Source organism: Rutilus rutilus (assembly GCF_951802725.1).
Source record: "Rutilus rutilus genome assembly, chromosome: 6".
In the NCBI taxonomy this organism is placed as follows: domain Eukaryota; kingdom Metazoa; phylum Chordata; class Actinopteri; order Cypriniformes; family Leuciscidae; genus Rutilus; species Rutilus rutilus.
The window spans coordinates 20651328-20675286 of NC_140214.1; the positions used below are offsets into that span (position 1 = coordinate 20651328).

General features: G+C 38.9%; 2 protein-coding genes across 3 annotated transcripts; one reads left to right on the top strand and one right to left on the bottom strand.

Annotated features, from left to right (window-relative positions):
• Positions 1-596: 596 nt before the first annotated feature.
• On the bottom strand, positions 597-4561 carry buc (bucky ball). 2 transcript variants are annotated; one of them, XM_084411126.1, is made up of 7 exons: positions 4006-4561; positions 3797-3854; positions 3309-3464; positions 1713-3215; positions 1518-1619; positions 1283-1393; positions 597-1200 (listed from the first exon to the last, which is right to left on the bottom strand). In XM_084411126.1, exons 2-7 carry the CDS (start codon positions 3801-3803, stop codon positions 1169-1171), a joined length of 1911 nt encoding a protein of 636 aa, XP_084267252.1. In that variant the 5' UTR covers positions 3804-3854; positions 4006-4561; the 3' UTR covers positions 597-1168. The 2 variants fall into 2 exon arrangements, with proteins under 2 accessions (XP_084267252.1, XP_084267253.1); XM_084411127.1 differs by having other exon boundaries at positions 3797-3869; positions 4006-4060.
• Positions 4478-23472, top strand: rnf31 (ring finger protein 31). The gene is made up of 23 exons (XM_084411111.1): positions 4478-4572; positions 5292-5491; positions 7125-7271; positions 7358-7513; positions 7600-7656; positions 9341-9494; positions 9608-9767; positions 9859-10004; positions 10166-10308; positions 11985-12236; positions 12325-12639; positions 16230-16415; positions 16670-16876; positions 17499-17672; positions 17804-17902; positions 18069-18158; positions 18805-18919; positions 19980-20092; positions 20306-20416; positions 20573-20621; positions 21095-21191; positions 22331-22493; positions 22578-23472. The coding sequence occupies exons 2-23, from the start codon at positions 5294-5296 to the stop codon at positions 22626-22628; spliced, it is 3183 nt and encodes a 1060-aa protein (XP_084267237.1). The 5' UTR covers positions 4478-4572; positions 5292-5293; the 3' UTR covers positions 22629-23472.
• The last annotated feature ends 487 nt before the right edge of the window (positions 23473-23959 follow it).

Genomic DNA, 23959 nt, shown 5'->3' on the forward strand with positions numbered 1-23959 from the left:
AATTTAGAGGAAGCCATCAAAACAGACTATTCAAATGTCAAAGCTGTCATTCAAAGTGACATAACGTGTCGCTTGCAACACTGAAATAATAAAATCAAATGGAGAATGAGGAGTCTGTGTGACATTGGGTTAATACGGTAGGCCTACTTCTGTTTTTTGTGAATATAATTGCTGATGTCACTTTTGTAAATAGACTTATGGTCAGTTAAATTTAAGACAGCCATCATATAGGCAAACCTTTTTTGGGGGATATGATTTGACTAATTTCATCAGCCTTTTTAAGGTCCACTTTACTAATCCGTGTTCAACAGATATTCTGGATTTCACAAGCCCATGTGTGCAAGCACAGACCAAAAAAAAAAACAAAAAAAAAAACACATATATAGGGGAGAGGCAGACCATGGCTAAAACTAGTACTAGACTAGAGAGTTCTCATGTCAAAGTTCACCTGTAACAGATGCTGGAATCATGACAAGTCCACACTTGATCGGTCCCCCACATAAATTAAAAAACATGGACAACAGCAGCAAACAAATTTAGTGAAGGTTTTTTTATAAGGGGAGAGATAGAGATGAGAACCACTTACGAGACATAGGTCAAGTGCAATGCCAAGACTTTAATGACACAATAACACTGTACAGACAATTGGAGTTTTCTGCATGTCAACATTACACGATGTATAAAAAAAATGCCACAGTAATAAAAACAAAGACACATCTGGACTAAGAGTGGCCAAACTGCCAAATTGTCCACTTTATTTCATCCTTTTTTCCCCCCTTGCTTCACCCCTTAAACCAGCTGCATCTCCAGTGTCAACATTTTTTGAGAAGGTCTCAGTGGGACAGTCCTTGACCATGCAAAAATTCAGAGCCCTTACACACCAGACACGATCTACACCTCCCAGACTGAGGCACATGTGAAAGAGGCCTTGTAGGCATGGGTCAAGGCCTGATCCAGTGAGAGCAGTCTCAACATAATATTAAGATGAATGCATTGCACCCAAAATAGAAAGTTAACTTGAGCAATGGAAATGCAGCAAGGTGTACATCACTGTCATACTTTTTAGTTACATACAGTCAAGAACAGTGTCCATGTGTACATTCATAGTGAAGTGCAGTTTACACAAGTTTAGGGTAATACATTAAGTATTACAGCAGTGCAAAATGGTTTAGTATCGTGTGCCTCTTTTCTTCATAGCACCTGATGGGACAAAGATGTTGCACAAATAAAATAAAGATTCAGAAGCAATTTTTTTTTAACTTGATTAAAACCCTAAACTCACCTCTGCCTCTCTGGCAGTAGGTAAATTCTGTCTCATCATAGTCATCATATTCACTTCTTGGCCTTTGCTGATGGATTGTTTTACAAGTCGGCCTTCTCAATGGAGTTCTCCCTTTAGAAGTCAAAGAGAACAGTTTAAAAGAAAGCATGACACTTGCAGTGAATAACTTCAGAAGACTTTAGACATCTAGGTATGCATTGTCTCAACATTTAAAACATAATATAAAACATCCTACCTTGATCTTGAGGTCCACTAACTTGCCTCCGAGACCTTGGTTTGGCACCACAACTTGCCCAATTCTCTTGGTCAGACACAACACCCTCTCTCCACTGTCGTTCTAAAAATATTTTTTTTGCATGAGTTGACCACCTTGTGATGGCATTAAAAAAAAAAAAAAAAAAAAAAAAAAAAAAAAAAAAAACAACCTTACCAATACAAGGCCTGCACAAGGAACCCTTTTGAATTCTCTTATCAGCTTTAGCCAGAGCCCCATACTCCTCACAGCATTCTCCTTTGGGATGCACCCGAGCCTGCTCAAATAGATCACAGCTCTCTTGGCCTTCGCACAGCAGCTTCCTGTGTCTGGGTTTGGCACTGTGATGTCCACAAGAAGGTAGTGCGTGCCTACTGCAACACTTCCTCTTGGAAACTCTCGGAGACTCGCAGTTACTCCGCACCTCTCCTTCGAGGTCATACTCGCACTCTTGATCAGACACCTCATTCCTCTCAGGATGGCTGTGTTCAGCCATCTTACACATTCCTACCTCATCCTGCAAGCTTGACCCACAGCACGCACAGGTTTTCTGGCAGACCAAGCAAGTTTTTTCCATACTCAAGAGCTCTTTTCGGGAACGAACGGGCACATCACTTTCAGCCAGCCTGCCACCACCCACATACACGTGCCCTGGAACAAGATCCAGATCCTCCACGTCAGTGGAGAACATTTCATCTCTGGAGGAGAGCTCATCTATGGATGGACTCAAGACACTCTGGCGCTCTTGGGTCACCTGAGGGTAGTAGCTGTAGGAATATGCGCTGCCAACTGAGGAGAGATAGTTTTGTGGAGGCAACAGAGCAGATGGAGAATCAAAGTAAACAAGTGGGTCAATCTCTCGTTCAAGACTGAGGCCAGTTGTAGTCTTATTGCAGGGCAGGCGAAGGATTTGATATGGCAGGTCAAAGTCTTCTGAGAACTTTATAAGAGGTTCCATTGCTGCAGCAGCATCAGTTGACAATATATTCTGCAACTGCTCATCACCTGGTTCCTCTAAATCATGGCTTTCTGTTGGATCTGCAGTGCTTTTGACTCCACTACAAAACATATTGCCAGTTGCACTGGTCACAGACTTCCCATTTTGGCAACATTTTTCATCAGCAACACTCTGCTGGTCATCTTCCTCATTGGCATCCTCTTCCTCATGGACAGAGGAACTGTCAAGGGGCAGCACATCTGATAACACACATTCATCCAGTACACCCTGGCTAGACTCTGCATCATACGCAGAGTCGCTGTAGGTTGTGGGCCTTGTGACCTCACTGACCTGCTCTTCCTTGCCTTCCTGAGAGGTAAGCTCTAATTTAGAGTCCTCGTTTAAACAGGCCAGCTTCTCTCCCTGCAATACATCAGGGGTAGAGGAAACTACCGTGTTAAGCCCCTTGTCACCTTGTTCACAGGCCTTAAGACTCTCAATTTTGTCTATCAGTTTGTTGACTGAATCACTAGGATCTGTTTGGACCTCAGAACAGGCAGTCTCCCTATGCATCCCTGCATGTTGAACGTGGTGGCGGACGCGCAAGTCATAGGATGCAACAGAGGGATAATGGGGGTTGACTCTTCTGTAATCGATTGGCTGCATGGGTGCATGTGGAACCACGTACCCAGGATACTGCATAAACTGATAAGGGGCCATGTAGGGACGGCCATAGTGCAAAGCTTGAACAAAAGAGAGCGAGAGAGAAAAAACTAGAGGAAATCTACAACAATAAGTAAAGTCTCAAACAGACTGAAAAAAACAACACCACTAACCTGGCCCTGGAAAGCCATAGTGGCCATATGGATTCATGGGCCATTGATACATGAAATATGGCTGAGATGGTGGCTGAACATAGAAAAAAGGTCTGGTGTGGTTTACTGGATGGTGAGGTTGCCCAACTCCCATGGATTGTGAAGTGTTGTTTATGCCTAAAAAAGAAAGAAAAGAAAAACTATATAGTATATAGATAATTACAGTGTTCCTGTAGCTCATACAGTAGAGAAGAGCATGGGGTTAGCAATGCTCCAAGATTTACTCATGGGTTTGAATTCTAGGAACTGCATGAACCAACTCGACATACAATAATTTTGATAATGTTATCATCTGGTTTAAGGTGGGCTGAGCTCCCATCCTGACCAGCTTAAAAGTACACACAAAAGAAGTCCCCAAAGGGTTTACCAGGACACCACACACACAGCTAAAAAGCAATAAAACAACTTAAAGCTTTTTCATTGGTAAGAGAGAAGTTTGAGAATGTTACCTTCCATTTCTTGTGAGGAGACGAAGAAAGACAGCACAGGATACAAAACACCGCAATACTGTAAAAGACATGCCTGAATCAGAACATTCATTAAACTAACAACATCAGAAAAGGGCACAATTAGGCCTAGCCTATCTTAAAATAGACAGGCATGTAATACTGTTCAAACATAGAATGCTTTATTAAGACAAAAAAAAAAACCCACTAACCTTAGATGTGACTGTGACAAAGTGGACTTAAATGTGTATACAGCGAGAGCAACTAACTCTGTCGTAATAACTTTGCACTTCAGATTTATAGATTTCATGCCTGTTTCCAGAGATCCACATTAACGCAATCAAATGGCAGCCAGCAGGTGTACCCAATTTCTCATATTCAGCAAAGCACTCACGTCAGTTTTCATTATCATAAGCAGATTAAGCTATGCCTCTACATATAACATATAAAGTAGGCCTAACTATCATATTATTATTACAATGTTGCTCAATTTATCACACGTGTCATTTGTTTGGTATTACAATTAAATTTCACACGACTTTGTTTTCTGTTGACACTTCTTTTTACATTTCGGTAACTCTTCCTGTCAGTCATTCATCCCTCTTTTGTTATCTACTCATTTATCCATTTATAAGAATTGGTTTGTTGATGAAATGCAGTTTGTACGTCCTAACCATATAGGTCCTAGTCACAGCGCCTCTATGCGGGTAAAGTTATGTGTGTTATGGTTCAATTTTACAGATGAGTGAATGAGAGCGCTGCTGCTCTGTCAATACGCGGTGAGTATGTTAATATTTATCAACAGTTCATAAAATACTTAAGATAGTTGACTTGACTGCACAGTATTAACAGAGACACATCTAGACGTTTCTCTGTAATGTCGCTGACGAGTTTTTGGCGATATTTCCTAAGCGTTAGCCTGCTAGCTTACGACTATTCAGTGGTAGCAGACGCGTTACACCAAATGTATTTGTTTTATTTGAGTATATAAATAGGTCTGTCATTAAAGGTTATACAAATAACAACTAAGACCGTAAAACATCAGTTTATCTAGAAATTTATATTGGATTTTGAAGAATGGTGTAGCAAACTTGCTTCGGGTGAGTTGTTATGGTTTCACTTTCCATTCACTACACAGCTAACGTTAGCATATTAGCTAACATGAATGAGGTGTAAAAACACCCATACAGGTTATTTGAACGATGTGACAGTCATCCATATCTTTAAATTATTAACATTAACTGTAAATAAACGAGAAAATGACTCCGTATGTTTGACAAGTGAATCGCCAAACGTGTTATTGACTATTGTTTATGCTTCAGACATAATAAATCAGTAAGCCACCTTGTCTAATGCCACTAAACTTGACCTGTAAACCCAACTATAATGTAACGTTAGCCTAATTACTTTGTTTGCTAATGCTTTGGCATGAGAAACGATTGTCACAAGTTATTCAGGCGTTTGTGTGTTTTAAAGCTTTGTTGACTTTCACTTTTAGCTATGGCGTCTCTCAGTGATCAGCTGGAGGAGGTGAGGGTGAATGCGGAAGGCAGCTTATCTTCTCCAGGCTCTGCCCAGGAGATGAGGGCAGGGGTGGCAGCCATGGCCAACATCCCTCTCCCACCCTCCAGCAAATATCGCTACATAGCTGCTGAAAGCATGTTGACGGAGAACAGTAGTGGAAATAACAGGAATGAGGTGAGAACTGGTGTAATGATTCATTTTCCTCTGCAATCCAAATAGTGTATGATTATACAGCAGGAAGCAAACGTTTGACTTTATGAACCGACCTCTTGCATGTAGTGATCATAAACATGGGGGGTGGGGGACTCCGTTTATGCTTCATGTCTTGTCACATTAATTTACATCTTACCTCATACTCTTTCACTGGTAAAGCTGAAGATTTTTTCCCCTTTTTTTTATTGTACATAAACAAAATATGTTTTATAATTACATACGTAAGTGTAAAAATACGAACAAAAAAAACCCAGTAGGCTAACTCAGGGCACACAAATAAATGGTGGGGTGTTTCCATTCATCTTCCTGTAAACCAACTTTTATCATCCCAACAAATTTGCAGGCCTGTTTAATCTCCATAAAATTTAATGATGGAAAATATCCACAAAGAAAATCACTTTTAAATACTTAGGCTACTTAAAAAAAAAAACTTAAAAAAGGTAAGATTTTATCTTCATTATGGATGTGCAAGACTAGTCGATTAAACGATAGCCTTCTGCTGCTAGTCGACTTGAAAATACTATTTTTATTTATACATTTTTTTGCGCATTTAATGTTTTGCTTTATATTTTTTCTAAGGCAGTGTTTAAATTATCGCCATGTTAATGTTACATTTTAAAATTAATATATTATTTTGAAAAGTGTTTATCTGGAGCAGAAAACTAAATTTCATTTTACCTCAGATTTTGCATGCGTTCGTTTTCTCTGTGGCATTCACGGCGTGTTCGGAGAAATGTCCACTCATTAGCCTAGATGAGCAATGTGAGGGAGTTTTTTGACAGCCTATACAAAACTTCTATGTCATGTCAAACTAGTAATAACTATTAAGCTTGCTTTTAGGCTTTTTATACTACCGGTTAGCACGGTATGAAATGTGTTTGACTAGTCGGTTGCAAAATTTTTGTTTAAATGTTAATAAAATTAGTTGTTGCACATGCAACAGGTCATAAGCTTCATACGCTTACATTTAAGGATAAATAATTTACCCAGAATCAACATTACATTAATGAAAAATTCCGCTTTTTTGTCTTCCAACAACATTCTTATAGTTTGTAGAAATAGTAGGCAGTGACTGAACCTTTGTTTTCAACCACTGTTAAAACACAAGTGTCATGTTTTGGTTCTGTGAACAGTGAAGCCTGCCTTCTTTTATTTGATTGGTCATCTCAGTTATTTTGACATTGACGAGCGATGTTAGACTGCTTAGGCATACCTGCCTAAACATAGATCTTTTTTAACTTTTTGTCAGTGCAGCAGAATATATATATTTTTTTTTGTAGGGACAATTTGTCCGTATCTGATTATTGGGGGTAAATGTCTATGGTGGTTACGGCCCTGACCGTATATAGTAGGAATGTTTGGGGCTATTTTGGCAGTGTGAATGACTGACATAAAGCGCATAATAATGCATAGCGCTGGGTAATCTGTCACTGTTTCCTCAGGTGTTTCTAAAGAATTGGTCCTGTTTCCACTCATTTGTATGCACATAACATTTCTTCCTAGTTCATTTTTACCCACTGTTGTTGTTTCTAGGTTGTAATGTATTCTTGTTCATACTTTTCTGTTGTACATTAATATCTCCTGATCCTTTTAGTCCCTCAGCCTCCTGCAGAAACTTTCCACCGCTCTTAACATCTTGGAGAAGTATGGCTCCAATCTTACCAACCCCAACAGGCCAAAGTACTGGCGTACAGTCAAGTACAACAACCCTGTCTTCAGGACGACCGTAGACTCTATTCAGGTGTGTGGTGGATGAGATTATTAGGCTTTTTGTGTGTGAACCATACAAAATATTTGCAGTAACTATTCTTTATCTTCTTCTTTTAGGGTGGCAGAGCAGTACTTAACCTGTACGGCTACACCAATCAGCAGCATGATGGCTTGAGCTTTCCTGATGATGTTGTCCAGCCAGATGTTGAGAAGGTGGCGTCAGTGACTCTTGAGATCATGTGTCTTCGTATGGAACTGGACATGCTAATCAAGGTCTGAGGCTGTGAAGTAAAAGCATATTATGAATTCATCACAAATGAACGTTAAGCTCACATATAGAGTTTGTTCCTTTTCTGTAGGGCACCCATTCTCATCCAGAGTTTTTTGAAAGACTTATTCCCTCGCTCACTGTGCAGGTAAATTTATTTTATTTATTTTTTCTGTAATAAAGGACAATGACAGTAGAGACATTTGTAATGTTACAAAAAATATATATAATTCAAATAAATGTTGTCCTTTTGAACTTTCTATTCATAAAAGAATCGTGAAAAAAAGCATCACTGTATCCACAGAAATATTAAGCAGCACAACTGGTTTAAACATTGATTATAATAATAAGAAATGTTTCTTGAGCACCAAATCAGCATATTAGAATGATTTCTTAAGGATCATGTGACACTGAAGCCTGGAGTAATGATGCTGAAATTCAGTTTTGCCATCGCAGGAATAAATTACATTTTAAAATACATTAAAATAGAAAACAGTTATTTTTATAAACACTTTTTCAATATTAATGTTTTACTGTATTTTTTACAATATTAAAGGGGAATTCCACCCATTTGAACATTGTTTTTTATTTAAAGTGGGTCATATATGTAGTCGAAATGTAAAATTAATTTTGAATTTGGTGCCTTCGTGACCGAGGAAAGACAAAAAATAACTTCAGGGCGCATTTGTATGAAAGACAACAACTCCCACAATGCACCACATTGCACAGCTCCGCAAGCCACTCCCACTAATCCAGAAAGCGCATATCTGCCTATAAGAGAAATCACTCTTCCGTCTACAAGGCTAGCTACCACCAGAGCTTGAAATTCTTTTCACATTCACACAAAATGTCTAGTTAGTTGGCGAACTCATTACTCCTCGTTTGTATTTCTTTCGAAAAGGTGAATTATTGCATGGTACCTGGATGTTCAGTCAGAACATATGCGGTGCGAAACTAGGATAGTTCTCAACACAAACGTCCGTGTCCTCGTCTGATTCAGAGATTTCGTCCAGGAGAAATTGTCATCGTTGAAATTCTTTGCCGCAGACAGACTCTATCTCTGTGTTCGTAGTTGCATCTTACAGTCTATGAGTTGCATAGTGAGATCACCGGCGCCACCAGTCCGCCCTAACTCGAGCCAGTCCGGGCTCCTCGTCCGCGGCAGGCAGGTCTTCTGCCTCGGCTGCTCTTCGCTATAATGCGGCTTGTAAAGGTAGCCACAAACACCTGATTCAAGCATCAGACTTCCGAAATCCTCTTCTTCTATATCATATTGAGCACTCTCCTCCGCTATTGTCATAACTTTACATCTGTCTCCACAGCGCCTGTTAGCTTAGCTTCAAACAAGATGGAGGATATTGCTTTCAGTTTCAGAGAGTAAAGTCCCACCCACTGATCTGTAATAGGTCTGTAGCGTGAGCGGGTCCCGCCCCCTGGGAAAGATGAGGAACTAGTGCTTGTAGTCTCAACAGAAATCCCCCCCTCTTACACTTCCTCCTACAATGACGCAAAATGACGATTTTTGCGTCATTGTAGGAGGAAGTGTAAAAGGTAAATAACGGATTTCTCCCGTCTCAGGGGAAAATGAGAGAGTGTTGCACGACCATTCAATAGTATGACTGGGTTTCTAACAATGCAAAGCTTAATGCAAATGGGTGGAGTGTCCCTTTAATGTTTTACTGTATTTTTATCCGATAAATGCAGCCTTGGTGAGCTTAAGAGACTTCTTTCAAAAACATCTTGCCACACTTTTAGAGAAAAGTGCTTCTTTTAGATTTCTTAGCTTTTTTTGCAGGTCACTTAAATACAGTGTCCATATAATGTCTGTACAGGATGATGATGGAATCAGCACAGATGCAGTTGCAATCTCTCCTAGTGAGAGACCATGGGAAAAACAAACTCCCTCATCTGTGTCTCCTTCTCAGCCCAAATCTCTATTCAGTCCAGCTCTTGCTCTCTCTTCTCTAGTGCCATCTACACAAACAGGTAAAGACATCATGTTTACCAACCCTGGCTTTCCTTTTAATGAATATCTTTTATTGTGAGTGTCCACTTCTATCGTTTCCATTCTATTTAATTTATTTTCAATTGCTTTGCAGAAAACTGCACCATATGTGGCATCTTTCCAGTGTCTGCTCACTGCCCCACCTGCACTCAGCGGCTATGCACAGAATGTGACCGGCTGTATCACTCCCATTCAGGACGGTCCACACACATCAGGATCCCTGTAACTTCCTCAAAAGCCACAAAACGGCACAGGTTAGCACTGAGCATTTTAAGATGTTGAGAGAACATGTTTGTGTAGAGGATTTTGTCAAGCGAATCTGTATGTCTTTATTTCTTTCCTTAGCTCATCACTGTCAACATGGCAGTGTAAATACTGCACTACAGTAAATACGTTGCAGCAGGTTTTGTGTGAAACCTGTGATCGTCCCCGTCTGTCCTCTTCTGCTCCATCTCTACAGGAGGAGCCATCACAGCCTTCTACAATATCTGGTTAGTTTTTTTTTCTGTCACTTTTTCAAATCTAAATGGACCATCAGTCCTGCTTGACCTTTTGAAACATCAAGGTGGTCATTCAAACTAACAAATAAACTCCTAAATTTGAATATCATTGTGTTAATTCTGGTGTTTTGTGTATTACTTTTGTCAATTAGAGTGGCAGTGTAAAAGCTGCACAGTGGTTAATGATGGCAGCAGCATTCTTTGCGAGGTGTGTGATCGCCCCCGTCTGGCCACCCGACCTCCTGTCGCGCCCTCACGTCCGACCCCCTCTGCCACAGGACTAATGGATAGCCAGGTGCCAATATTCAGTACATTCCAAATTCCAAAATTTTCTGGTTTCATTTCGGTACAATAGGGGCTTTCTCGCCTGAGGAACCTTTTCATAGGTCCTAGAACTAATGGCACAAGTACCCACTTTTTGGCGTGTTTGCACCGCACAAACTGGGAACGCTTTCAGTTAGGAATCATGTTGGGGGAACTAAATTAGCTCCTACTTAAAGGAGAACTCCGGTCAATTTTAACATTGAGCTAATTTTTTTGTACATTTGGAGTGCTGTCAGTACAGAGAACAAAGACAAAAATCGGTGTTGCCTACACCGTGTTATCCTCTTTTTAAAATTTGCACCCTGTTGACTTCAATGGGGCAAGTTTTAAACCTGCTTTTAGCCTCTTAACATCCTTGATGTGTCATTACAAGTGCACAGGTCATGTGAGTGATTCCTTCTGAGTGAACGCGGGTTAATCTGACTGCAGTAGATGTGAAAGAAATATATAAAAAATGATGTTTATTCAGCCAGCGCTCATACCTGTGTTTACATCCTGTTTTCGGTCGAAGTCCACAGTAGTCGATTGTCGAGTTCACGCGCGTGATCATAGGTTCTAAACCTATGCGCGTGAACTCGACAATCGACTACTTTGGACTTCGACCGAAAACAGGATGTAAACACAGGTATGAGCGCTGGCTGAATAAACATCATTTTTTATATATTTCTTTCACATCTACTGCAGTCAGATTAACCCGCGTTCACCCCGAAGGAATCACTCACATGAGTGGTGTAGAACTTAAAACACGTCACCTTTAAAGGGCTAGGTCACCCAAAAATGAAAATTTGGTCATCATTTGTTCACCCTCAAGTTGTTCCAAATCTGTTTGAATTTCTTTCTTCTGCTGAACTCAAAAGAAGATGTTTTGAAGAATGTCGGTAACCAAACAGTTGATGGGCCTCATTGACTTCTATAGTATTTTTGTTCCATACTATGCTTCCAACTGTTTGGTTACCCATATTCTTCCCTTTAAAGGGATACTCCACTTTTTTTGGAAATAGGCTCATTTTACAACTTCCCCAGAGTTAAACAGTTGAGTTTTACCGGTTTCGAATCCATTCAGCCGATCTCCGGGTCTGGCGGTACCACTTTTAGCATAGCTTAGCATAGATCATTGAATCGGACAGGGCCATTAGCATCTCTCTCAAAAAAATGACCAAAGAGTTTCGATATTTTTCCTATTTAAAACTTGACTCTTCTGTAGTTACATCGTGTACTAAGACCGACGGAAAATGTAAAGTTGCAATTTTCTAGGCTGATATGGCTAGGAACTATACTCTCATTCCTGCATAATTTGACTATTAGTACACGATGTAACTACAAAAGAGTCAAGTTTTAAATAGGAAAAATATCTAAACTCTTTGGTCATTTTTTTGAGAGAGATGCTAATGGCCCTGTCCGATTCAATGATCTATGCTAAAAGTGGTATCGCCAGACCCGGAGATCGGCTGAATGGATTCGAAAACGGTTAAACTCAACTGTTTAACTCTGGGGGAGTTGTAAAATGAGCCTATTTCCAAAAAAAGTGGAGTATCCCTTTAACCTATGCATATTCTGATTTGTCATTGCTAAAGAAATGAGCATAATGCTGAGTTTTATCCTGAATACAGGTTCCTGTTTTGACTCCTTTTTTTCTATCTCATTTAGTGGATTTGCCAGTTTTGTACGTACGTCAACCACACACCATCAACTGTATGCGAAATGTGTTGCCTTTCAAAATCAGAACCTGCCCTATCACCCTCTAAGCCCCTCCCACTCTCTAAGCCCCTCCCACTCTCACCAGTCAAGGATGTAACACCGCTTTCAGTCGCACCTAAAGTCATGCCCACTGAGGACCCTGATTTGAAAAGGCAAAGACTGATGAAGGAGGAAGGGCTTAAACTTATTCAGCTTATTCGTGTAAGTCTGATATTTTTTTATGTCGTTGTAGCCTGGGCATCATCCTCAGAATCTTACAAGCATTCTTATTGTCTCTGTCTTTTCTCAGGAGGGAGAGAAGAAAGGAGTGAGTCCAGAGGAGGTTTATACCAGCATGTATGTGTCGGGAAACAGTAACGTAATGCCATATGACTGGCTGAAGGCAGAGCTACCGCATGTGCTTGATGAGATCTGTGTGATGGCTGCGTCCTGTCAGCAAGAACCCAATGCACAATCAAACTCTTCAGGGGGGAACGATGGCCAGGATGGAGAAAAGAGCAATGCTGTCCCCTTGTCCAGGGCAGAAGCCAAACGGGCCTGGCTGGCAGCAGGGGGCGATAATGAGAAAGCTGTCAGACAGGCTCTTAGAGACCGCAGAGTTAAAGTGAGTTCTTAACAATCCATCCTTTATATAATAACTTTTATTAACATTTACAACAGTATTAGAATATATAATGCTTAACATTTCATTAGTGAATGTACATTGAAATTGTTAGATTTATATATTTGTACTCAGGGCTTGACATTAACTTTTTTGCTCACTAGCCAATGTGGCTAGTGGTTTTCCAAAGTTACTAGCCACACAGCATTTTTACTAGCCACATTTTTGTTGTTGTGAAATTACCTGATAAAAGTTGACTATGGCGTGCTAAAATTTACTTGAACTAGATTTACAACCCTTTTAAATGTAAAACCACTGTACACACCCAAATCAAGACTCCATAAATATATAACAATACAGGTCATTATCATTAGCTCTGATAAGGTTGTGTGTAAAGCTCCTTTTTTAAAAATAAAACCATGTATTATGTATTATATGTCGCCACATAGCTCCACCGGCATACGATGTAACTCCAGCAGGGCAGCTAGCTGTCTCTTCGTTTCTGTGTTGTCGGTCACTAGCACGCGCAAGGCAACACTGTGTGCATGTAATACTCATTAGGGCTGTCAAAATTGCTTAAAAATGACATTAGAATATTCCCTCAAAAAAACACATAGCCTATATTCGAACTATTCGAACATCTGGTTGCGCATTTTGTCAATACCAGGACAAATTAATACAAAGAGACATAACTACTTGTATAGGTTTATTTAAGTTTAAACATATTTGACAACGTATTACCTACACAAAAACAAGTAAATCACCTAATGGCCAAGACCGCAGACCTCTCTCTCTCTCTCGCCCTCACGCTCATGCTGCGTTCACACCAAACGCGAATAGAGCGTCTGGCGCGAGTGATTGAAATTTTCAATGATTTCTAACTGCGCATAGTTATGCGCATAACGGTTTAAATGAACAACAACAAAGCAAATGTTGAGGGCTGATCAAGAGTTTTGTGCAAGCAATTTAAGGTCGCGACTCTTATATAGCAGGCTTCATTCAGTGATTGAAACAAATATTATTAACATTAATTGAAGGTTTACAGTATATTGAACCGACATTGAACGCTCCGAGCGAGCTGTGCTGTGGTAAACATGGAACTTTTCCTTGACATGAAACGGTAAATAATCAAACCAGTGGAAGCCTGCAGTGCATGAAACTGCTGTATCTAACCTACCTTATTCATGCAATATCTATTCAGTCAGTACAGTAGCCTACACTTTAGTAATGTTTCTGTTTAACGTTAACGCTTCTTCCTGTTAGCTGTCCCTGACCCTTCAGGCAGCGCGCCCACTTGCAAAGCAGACAGCCGCGCCTCTGCTACCGCGGGCGTTTTTCCACATTCGAATATTCATTTTCACCTTCGAAATTCTTTTTTTAAAAACTATTAGAATATATATTCGAATTTAGAATATTCGTTGACAGCCCTAATACTCATGGGAGTTGTAGTATCGTAGTGTCACACTTATTTCAGATGCCTTTTGAAAAGACTAATATTATTCAACCCGCCAAAGTGGCTAGTTGGAGTGACTATGTTACCCGCCATGAGCAAAATCCACCCGCATTTGGCGGGTTGGCGGGTGTTAATGTCAAGCCCTGTTTGTACTTATCTGACTGACATCAGCTACAGGCCTGTTAAGCATTATATATTTAATTATGTGATATATTTATGTATGTGTATGTATGTATGTATATATATGTGTGTGTTTGTGTGTGTGTGTGTGTGTGTATATGTATATATATATATATATATATACATACATACAGTTGTAATCGAAATTATTCAACCCCCATTGCAAATCAGGTTTATTGGCAAAATTGACAGACTTTCAGCTGTTTGCAATGAACAATTCAAACAAAAGTAATCGAAATGGCTCAACACAACAAACGTTTCAAGTGGTTTCCCCAAATTCAACTGAAAATGCAACTTTTAATGACTTCTGCAGTCTCAAAATTATTGAACCCCTTCATGGCAAGCATCTTTACACCCTTTTGCTGTTATGACCTGCTGCAAACAAGCGAGATGTATAACCAGACACCAGCTTCTGGCAGCTTTTCTGAGGAATCTTAGGCCATTCCTCATGAACAATGGCTGGGTTTTGCTGCAACTGCCTTCTTCAAATCCCACCAGAGATTTTCTATGGGATTCAAGTCAGATGACTGTGATGGCCACTGTAGAATCTTCCAGGACTTCTTCTGCAGCCAAGCCTTGATGGAATTTGACGTATGCTTGGGATCATTGTCCTGTTGGAAGGTCCAATGACACCCAAGCTTCAGCTTCATTACTGACGGCATGATGTTTTTTGCCGATTTCCTGATACTTCATTGAATCAATGAATCAGCCTTCTACACGCTGCAGGTTTCCAGTGCCAGAGGATGCAAAGCAACCCCAGAGCATCACTGAACCCCCAACATGCTTAACTGTAGGCAGTGTTCTTTTCAGCGTATGCTTCATTATTCTTCCTCCAGACAAACCCCTGATCCATAGGGCTGAAAATTTCCAGTTTTGTTTAACAGAATCCCAAAACTTCTGTGGCTTATTTATATAATTTTGAGCACTTTTCTTGTGCTTTTTGGTCAGTAGTGGTGTACGTCTTGGAGTTCTGGCATGCGTTTAGTACTCGCCATACAGTGCAAGCTGAAACCTCAGTGCCTGTTGCCACCAGGTCTTGCTGCAGGTCTTTTGCAGTCACTCAAGGGTTTTTCTGAACCTGCCTTATCAGAAAACTGGTTGCAGCCATTGATGGCTTCCTTTTTCTGCCCATCCAGGTAGTGTAACCACTGTTCCTTTAACTTTGAATTTGCATGCTATGCTTCCAACAGTGTCTCTAGGAACATTTACTGCATTCACTAACTTTTTGTATCCTGATCCTTGTTTGTGAAGGGCGACGATATCTTCTCTTAACTTTTTGGACCATTCTTTTGACTTATTTCTAAGTCAAATCTTATTGACTTATTTCTGAGCCATATTTCTAACATGCAGTCAAACGTGACACTCAACAAACCTAGCCAGTTCAGATTTTTCATGTGTTCTAGCTCAAACACACCTGGTGCAACTAATGAAGCCCTTGATTAGTTGCATCAGGTGTGCTTGAGATAACACCTGTTTTGCAGATTTGTGCTGTAGTAAGGGATTCTATTCAGGGTGTTGAATAATTTTAAGACTGCAGAAGTCATTAAAAGTTGCTTTTTTATTTTTTTTATTTGGGGAAACCACTTATACTCACTTGAAGGACATTTTTTTTAAATCACTAATAATTGAATTACACTGTTAGATGTAAATGATCTTTTATTAGATCTCAATTAATATTCATTTTCCATATTGTACATTGTAATGTTGTGATGCCTAGTTTATAGTGTTTTATTTTTTATTTATTAAGACAAAGTAATGTAGAAATTTAATATAATGTAAACTTCCACATAATTAAATTATGTAATTATTTCTGAAATATTTGAATGTTATGGCCAATAACCTGGAAACATTATCAGCTTATCCGTATCACCAGAATCACATAATAGTGTATTTCTAGTAAATATATCTAGTAAAAATGTTGTATGCTAAATATGACATTTTGTCTGTTTTTGTTTGTTAGGTAAAAGAGCTTGGCTCTCTGGGCTTTAATGATGTAACCCGCTGTGAAGAAGCCCTGAGGCAGAGCGGAGGGGATGTGAGGGGGGCTCTCGTCCTGCTGCAGCGCCCTTTACTGGAGCCATTCCATCAGCGCATGTGGAGTGACGAACCAGAGCCCCCCATTGACATCAACCATCCAGATAAACAGGTGACTGGCCTTTTACAATAATGTAAATAATGAATGCTTCATGAGAGACTGCATTGCTTTCTCACCACTAGATGTGCCAAACAGTTTTTGCAGCTTAATCTGCATAATCTTTTGTGTGATAAATAAATAAATATATATTTATCTTTAATTAATTGCATAATGCTGGCTGCCGAATATGTTCAAGGTGGTCATTAGCAAATTGAATGTTATGTTATCAAACATTACTAAAGTTATTTATCCTCTGTCTGTGTAAGCATGTTTGCCGTAGGCTGCTAGCGGTGTTTGAGCTGCCCAGCTGGGGGCGCTGTGAGCTGGTTTTGTCTTTGCTGCGAGACCCTACAGCTACATACACACTGGAGGACGTGGTTCAGGCCGTGCGTGAATCACCTGACCGGGACTTCATTCGCCGCGTGCTGAACAAGGAATGCCCTATCTGCCTGTCGGTTTTTCCCCACAGCAAGGTACTTTGCATCACCTCAGAATCTTGTATTTTTTACACCAGAGTGTCCTTATCTTATATGTACTCATACTTTTAAAGGGACAGTCCACCCAAAAATTTAAATTTTAAGATCATAAAAGAAGATCTTTTTGAAGAATGTTGGTAAATAGTTTTGGTTCCTATTGACTTCCATTGTAATTTTTGTCCATACTACTAAAGTCAGTGGGATCCACAACAGTTTGGTTACCAACATTCTTCAAAATATATTTTATGTTCCACAGAAAAAAGAAAGTCACACAGGTTTGGAACGACATGAGGGTTAGTAAATGATGATAGAATTTTCATTTTTGGGTGGGCTGTTCCTTTAAAGGGATAGATCACCCAGAAAGCATCATCAAGTGATCATTTACTCTCCATTGTGTTTTTCCAAACCTGTATAACTTTTATTTCTTTAGTAGAATGCAAAAGAAAACATTTAGAAAAATGACTACCTTTGGACAGTTTATATTGCATGCAGCCCAGTCTTACTGGGTCCTTTTCATAAATGAGCTCTAAATTGAAATGCTGTTGCATTTTTGGCAAATATATGTATATGAAAGCACCTTACATTGAGTCAGGAGTCTATTTTTTGGTGTATTTTTCAGATGCAGTCGCTGACATCCTGCCAGTGCTCTGTGTGCTGTGGATGTTTCAAGCAGCATTTCACCATAGCGGTAAGGGACAAGCACATCAGAGACATGGTGTGTCCTGTCTGCACAGAGCCTGACATCAATGACCCTGAGCACCTTAACAGCTACTTCTCCACTCTGGACATACAGGTACTGCAAAAAATAAAGATGGTCAGTTCAGTACTGGGACTTGAGTTGGAACACAGCAGCATATAACTGGGCTTCAAGCTACTCACTGTGATATGTGAAATGATCTTGTGTGTGTGTGCGTGACTGCCCAGCTCAGGGATTGCCTTGAACCAGACGTGTACGATCTCTTCCACAAGAAGCTGACTGAGCAGGCTCTCATCAAGGACCCGAAGTTCCTGTGGTGCAGCCATGTGAGTGACACTGCACTTCCTAACTCTCTCTGAGCGAGCACTCTCATACCCAAATAGCTGTAGTCTCATTCAAGAGCATTTACAGTGATCTGAAAAGAGGTGCATGATGTTAGGGGCCTTTATTTGCATCTAGTGCATCTCTTTTACTCTTATCTCGTTCCCACAGTGCTCATATGGCTTCATCTATGATGGCGATCAACTCAAGGTCACCTGTATGCAGTGCAGGAAAAGCTTCTGCGCTCAATGCAAAAAACCGGTAAGTGTTTTCAGAAAGCAAGAAACAGATCTGCAGTGACCTTGCATGCATGAATATAGGAGATGAGCGTCAGTGTTGGGGAGTAATTCAAAGTAGCGACACTATCAACTCAACTATGATTTTCAGCAGCATGACAGTAGTGAGCAGCTTTAAAATAGTGTCACATTTGCAATAACAGATTATATATTCCAGCAAATCTGAAACATTTTCTCTCATATTTGTGTAATGAAAGTAAAAACTGATTCGGTGTTGTAAATCATTTATCCAAAACTAATATTTATATATATATATATATATATACACACACATATACACATATATACATATACACCATATTCATATATACGTGTAATGACGCAAAGTCTGATGCAGTCTAGTGAATCGAGAGAGTTTGTTTCAGATGAATATGAATATGTATGTGTAACAAAAGAAAGTTTCAAAGATTCATTCTGGTGGATTGTTTTGTTGAACAGAATTTTTTTTTATATTTTTTTTGTGGTGGAATATTTAGTGTAATGCTGCTGTTTATTACAGTGTTTTTTAAAAATATACATTAAGGTGTATTTTGTGTCACCTTGATTGATATTACTCATTAATTAAAAATGTTGATGGTAGTGAGTGTCTTATTCTCGATCGCTCTCTGCAGTGGGAGCCGCAGCACGTGGGCCTCTCGTGTGAGCAGTTCCAGCTGTGGAAGCGAGAGAATGACCCTGAGTACCAGAGGCAGGGTTTGGCCGGATACCTGCGTGACAATGGGATCAGTGAGTCACCTTTAGATCTTCTCTAGAAGCCTAATCCACACCTACCCACAGCTAATAATTCTGCCCCACTCTGACTACCAGAATTAACCTTAGAAAACATGTTGTCTGCTCATACAGTCTGTGTTTTGTTGTGTTTGGTCAATTGGTGAAGAGAAACCAAATCAAATTTTAATGTGGAGTATTTCTCACAGACATTTTTATTCACACTTCGTGAGAGAGTTACTGATCGCACAATAGTTGTTTGTAGTGTTGCATCTCACTTAAGACTGTCTTTCTCTGTTCTATTGAATCGATCCATTGGTCTGGTGTTCTTTTTTTTCTGTAAATGTATCATCTCTTGGATATAACAATTTACTGATTAAGTATGATGAAATATAAAAATATAAAGTTCCTATAGGTATAGATTTTCCATCCATCCATCCATATGGGTTTAGAAATAAATAGATTAATATTCACAAATAAATGTAAAGAGATTAATTTAGTTTTTTTATCAAATTCACAAATAAAAAGATTAAGATCCACAAATAAATGTAAAGAGTTTCACCAAAAAATATAAAATTCACAAATAAATCAAATGAGATTTGCAAATAAATTTTTTTTTTTTTTTTTTACAAATGTTTTATTATTTTACAAACACAACTCTGCCTGGCATTTATTTGTGAACCGCTTTCTGTGCATTTGTAAATCGCTGCACACATTTGTGAATAGCTTCTTGGGCATTTGTAAATCCCCTCACGCATCTGTGGGTTTTGAAACGCTTCTAGCGTTGACGTGCAGACAAAAAAATAAATAAAAATAATAATATATATATATACATAAACTGTTTATGATCCCTTGGCTTGGATTTACCTGGATTTCTTATAAATTGTTCATATTTTACAGTAGTCAATTTGATGATAATCACGTCAATAGACAAACATAGACTGCTTGACTATGTAAATTATGTTTTTATCGAATGCAAAATGTAAACATCCACAGTATGGGGTGGAAAAACTGTCACACAGCCCATTCTTTCTTTTATACAATGATTTTATCTATTGTTCTTATGTCTGTCTTGTAGCTTGTCCTAACTGTAGGTTCCAGTATGCTCTGGCCAGGGGCGGCTGTATGCACTTCAGTTGTTCCCAGTGCAGGTATCAGTTCTGCAGTGGATGTAACAACCCTTTCCACACAGTGAGTTCCTGTCTGGTCTTGTTGTCCTAGAATTATTTGTGCCTATTTGTTTCTCTATCTGCATGTTATACGGCGCTGTACGTGACTGATATTCAGTTTGAAGCCAGCTACGGTTGGGCTAAAAGTAGCAGCCTTCTCCGGAGCACGATTTCTTCTCTCCTTTTTATTCATCCTCTTTTTCTCTCACACTCTTGCTCACTCCTTCTCTGGCAGAAGTGTGCAGTGAACCAGTGTACTGTGACAGGTCTGCATGCCCATCACCCCAGAGACTGCCTCTTCTACCTTCGAGACTGGGAGCCTGCCAGGCTTCAGGCCTTACTGCAGGTACACACACACTCGCGCTTTAACACAGGCACACAAATTTCCTCCTACACATCCACACGCACAGCACTTGTGTGCCAGGGTTGGTTGAGAAATATCACTTCACATCTCTATCGTTTTGTTTCGAATACTTGTTTGAACGTCATTTTGTTTCCTCAGAAAAAGGCGGTGAACTACAATACTGAAACTGCAACAGGAGCACAGACTGGTATGTCTTTTAGTATCAATGCTTTTTTTGTTTGGTTTATTCGGACCATGTGGCCATATTTTAGTCTGACTTATCTCCCCTAGTACTTCTGTGATCTGTTTATCTGTGTCTGTGTCTGTCTCTTCATCTTATTTGTCCGTCTCAGTCTTAAAGTCTAGTTTGCTTCCAATTTCACTCTTTATCTCAACTGCCCAGTGGAACAAAATCGCTTTTACCGAAATGAAAGCATAAAAGCTGAACATCCTAAAGCAATGCACTGTTTTCCTACTAAAACAGCCGTCCAATTACCGCTTCTCAGACCAAGGCTATATTTGTACCATGAAATCGTTGTCAAACACACACATACACCTACTCCTTACAGCTTTGTTTCACACTCAGTTCCACTTCTCTTTACTGAAAATATCTCCCTCGAAAACTGCCTTTCTCCCCCAAATGCATCCCTGCTTTTTTTTTCTTTTTTTTTTTTGCGTCAGGTGTGTGTGGAGTGATCGAGCAGAAAGATGAAGGGCCTCGTCCGACTGATTCGCCGTGCGGGGCTCAGACTCAGCCGGGACAGGCAGGACTCTGCGAGTGAGTAACATCGTTGTTACCATGTTGACTGCTCCCTGCACTCTCAAATCTCTCAAACTCATCTCTTTTTCTCTTTTTTTTTTTTTTTTTTTTTTTTTTTATTTATTTTTATTTGTGTTGTAGGGATTGTAGAGATTGGAAAAAGTACCTGAGTACTCAAATTACAGCCCATTGATTTAACTCAACTTGATTGCTTGATTTAACTCTACTCAATTTAATCTATGTATAGATAAAATATAAAATATGTATATATATATCTACACTCACAAAAGGATGTAGATTATTGCAGAAATAATCTCTGTGAGCAATTTTTTTTATGATTTTTACATGTTTTATTCATCAAGACCTTCACAAATAAAAACAACTTTTTGAAACATAAATACAATCGCCAGAAGTAAAAAGCTAAAGGTAGGCTATAAATGAACTGCACTACAGTTTCATGACTATGATGTCACCAACACTAAGCATCTGACAACTCTTTTGATCTTTATTTAATGGGGTTATCGGATGCCCATTTTCCACAAGTTGATATGATTCTTTCGGGTGTTCATGTAAAGTTTGTAATTATTATATATAATAAAATAATGATATATATATATATATATATATATATATATATATATATATAAAAATTATGAGTGGGGTATTGCTGATGTATTTTATATTGTAGAATACAATTTGAAAATGTATTTAGCTTGAAACCTGAAACCTGTTTAAAATACCCATTGTCTTTGTGACAATAGAACCAGAAGGGCAAAAATGCAAACTCATTTCTTGGCTTTGGACTTATTCCTGCAGCACACTTTAAGAAACAAGTACCATCACATTTTTAAATACTTGGAAAGTGCAAATGCAAATATGCAATATAGCAAAGATCAAAAGTACAAAATTAGGAAGATCAAATGTGAGCTGAATTTGTAATCATGTTTGAATTTTGACCACAATATGCTAATATTGGGATTGGTGAGACACGGGGAGAAAAAAAAACAGCAAGATGCGATGCAATGGCCAAAGACATCAAATGCTGTAAATAGAAATAAAAAAAATGGTGAATACAGAAGATGGTGTACTTGACAAGACATTGACACACATGCCTCTCCCTACTTTTTAGGGGTAAATAAAATTGTGTTGTGTTTCAGTAAGCATTATCGAGAGTACCTGGTCAGCCTCATTAATGGCCATTCTATTGACCCCGCCCTCCTTTACGCGCTTGATGAGCTGATCGTGGCCTGCAGGAGATACCATGTGGACGTCACACAGGGGGAAGGAGAAGATGAGAGAGCATACTTTGCCAGACTTAAGGTGGGCTGATGCTGTCCTTTCTTCAGTCTATAAACATGACCTCTTTTTGCTTGTTATCAAACTTTCTTTACCTCACATCTGCAGAAACTCATGGATGACGTGCCTCTGGGTGACAAGGTCCTTCGCAAGAAGTGAAGACGTTTTTACTTTGTTCATTTAACCTGTGCTGACTATTTTACCCACGTGCGCCTGTAGCTCCGCTTTATGATCTGAGCTGAGAGGCTGGCAGAATTTCAAACACAGTGCTTCCCTGTTCTCAATGTGATGTAGTTGCACACATTTGCACAATGCACACACTGTTTTTTTGTTTGTTTTTCTTAAGGTTTTGTGATGGGAAATTCTTCATTTTAATCATCGTTTTATTTTAATCACCCTCTAATAGCGTTATAGCTGTAGCTTGATTAAATTATATATAATTTAAATTGGTTAATAATTATTGGTTAACCAATTAAATTTTATATATATATATATATTATATTGTAGAATACAATTTTAAAATGTATTTAGCTTGAAACCTGAAACCTGTTCAAAATACCCATTGTAATGCACACACTTTTTTTTCTTTTTTTTTTCTTACGGTTTTGTGATGGGAAATTCTTCATTTTAATAATTTTTTTTTATTTTAATCACTCTCTTACAGAGTTATAGCTGTAGCTTGATAATAAAAAAAAAAAAACAGACTAAGAAAAAACACTTTGACAGCTATAGTGAAGCCATTTATTGTTTCTGTGAATGCCTATTAACAGGTTTTATATTTCATTAAGTACATTTTAAAATGAATCAGACAAAAAAATCGTAAAACAACAGCATTTTAAATGATTTTATGAGTGAACTTTCTGTTGATTGTACCTCAGGCTCTTCGTTATCAGTTTATTCAACCAAAAACATAATCTGCACATTGATGGGTGTCAAAAGACGTACAATCATGGGTTTATATGTACATATATATATGATTAAACATAATTTATAAAATGTTGAATCTAGTGAGTCTTTGTGTTTCAAAGAGAGCAAAATGATCATTAATAAGCAAAGCAGTAAAACCACCAGTCATGTTGATGTCACTCGATCAACATCTAAAAGACATGTTCTTCATTCCTATTCCATGCAATTGTGTCACGGTTGTCTCTGAGATCAGAGCCCTTAAAACACATATTTGCTCATCAAGTCTTAAAGCCATTTACAGTGGGGCTGTAGTCAGGGAAACCACTGATCAATTTCTATTTTTATTCTGAGGACATTTGTGCAGCCAGACATTTAATATAATTTTTGATATGCATGATCATGGAAAAGCACTGGCCATTTTAAGCAGAAATTAAAGGCACACACAATGAGAAAGTCTGATATTTTTAAGAGGTCATTATTCTTGGCAATGAGAATTACATGCACTGTAAAGTTTTATGATGCTGATTGGTCACACCTGCAGTGATTGAATTTTCCCCCTAACTTTACAGTATTTGTTGCCTTAA

Coding starts and splice junctions, on each gene's coding strand:
- buc (XM_084411126.1), bottom strand. Junction 3,216..3,308: donor CTATGGCTTTCCAGGGCCAG/GTTAGTGGTGTT, acceptor CTTTTGTTCAAG/CTTTGCACTATGGCCGTCCC. Junction 1,394..1,517: donor TAGTGGACCTCAAGATCAAG/GTAGGATGTTTT, acceptor TGACTTCTAAAG/GGAGAACTCCATTGAGAAGG.
- rnf31 (XM_084411111.1), top strand. CDS start 5,294: ATGGCGTCTCTCAGTGATCAGCTGGAGGAGGTGAGGGTGAATGCGGAA. Junction 10,005..10,165: donor ACAGCCTTCTACAATATCTG/GTTAGTTTTTTT, acceptor TTTGTCAATTAG/AGTGGCAGTGTAAAAGCTGC. Junction 21,192..22,330: donor GGACAGGCAGGACTCTGCGA/GTGAGTAACATC, acceptor GTTGTGTTTCAG/TAAGCATTATCGAGAGTACC.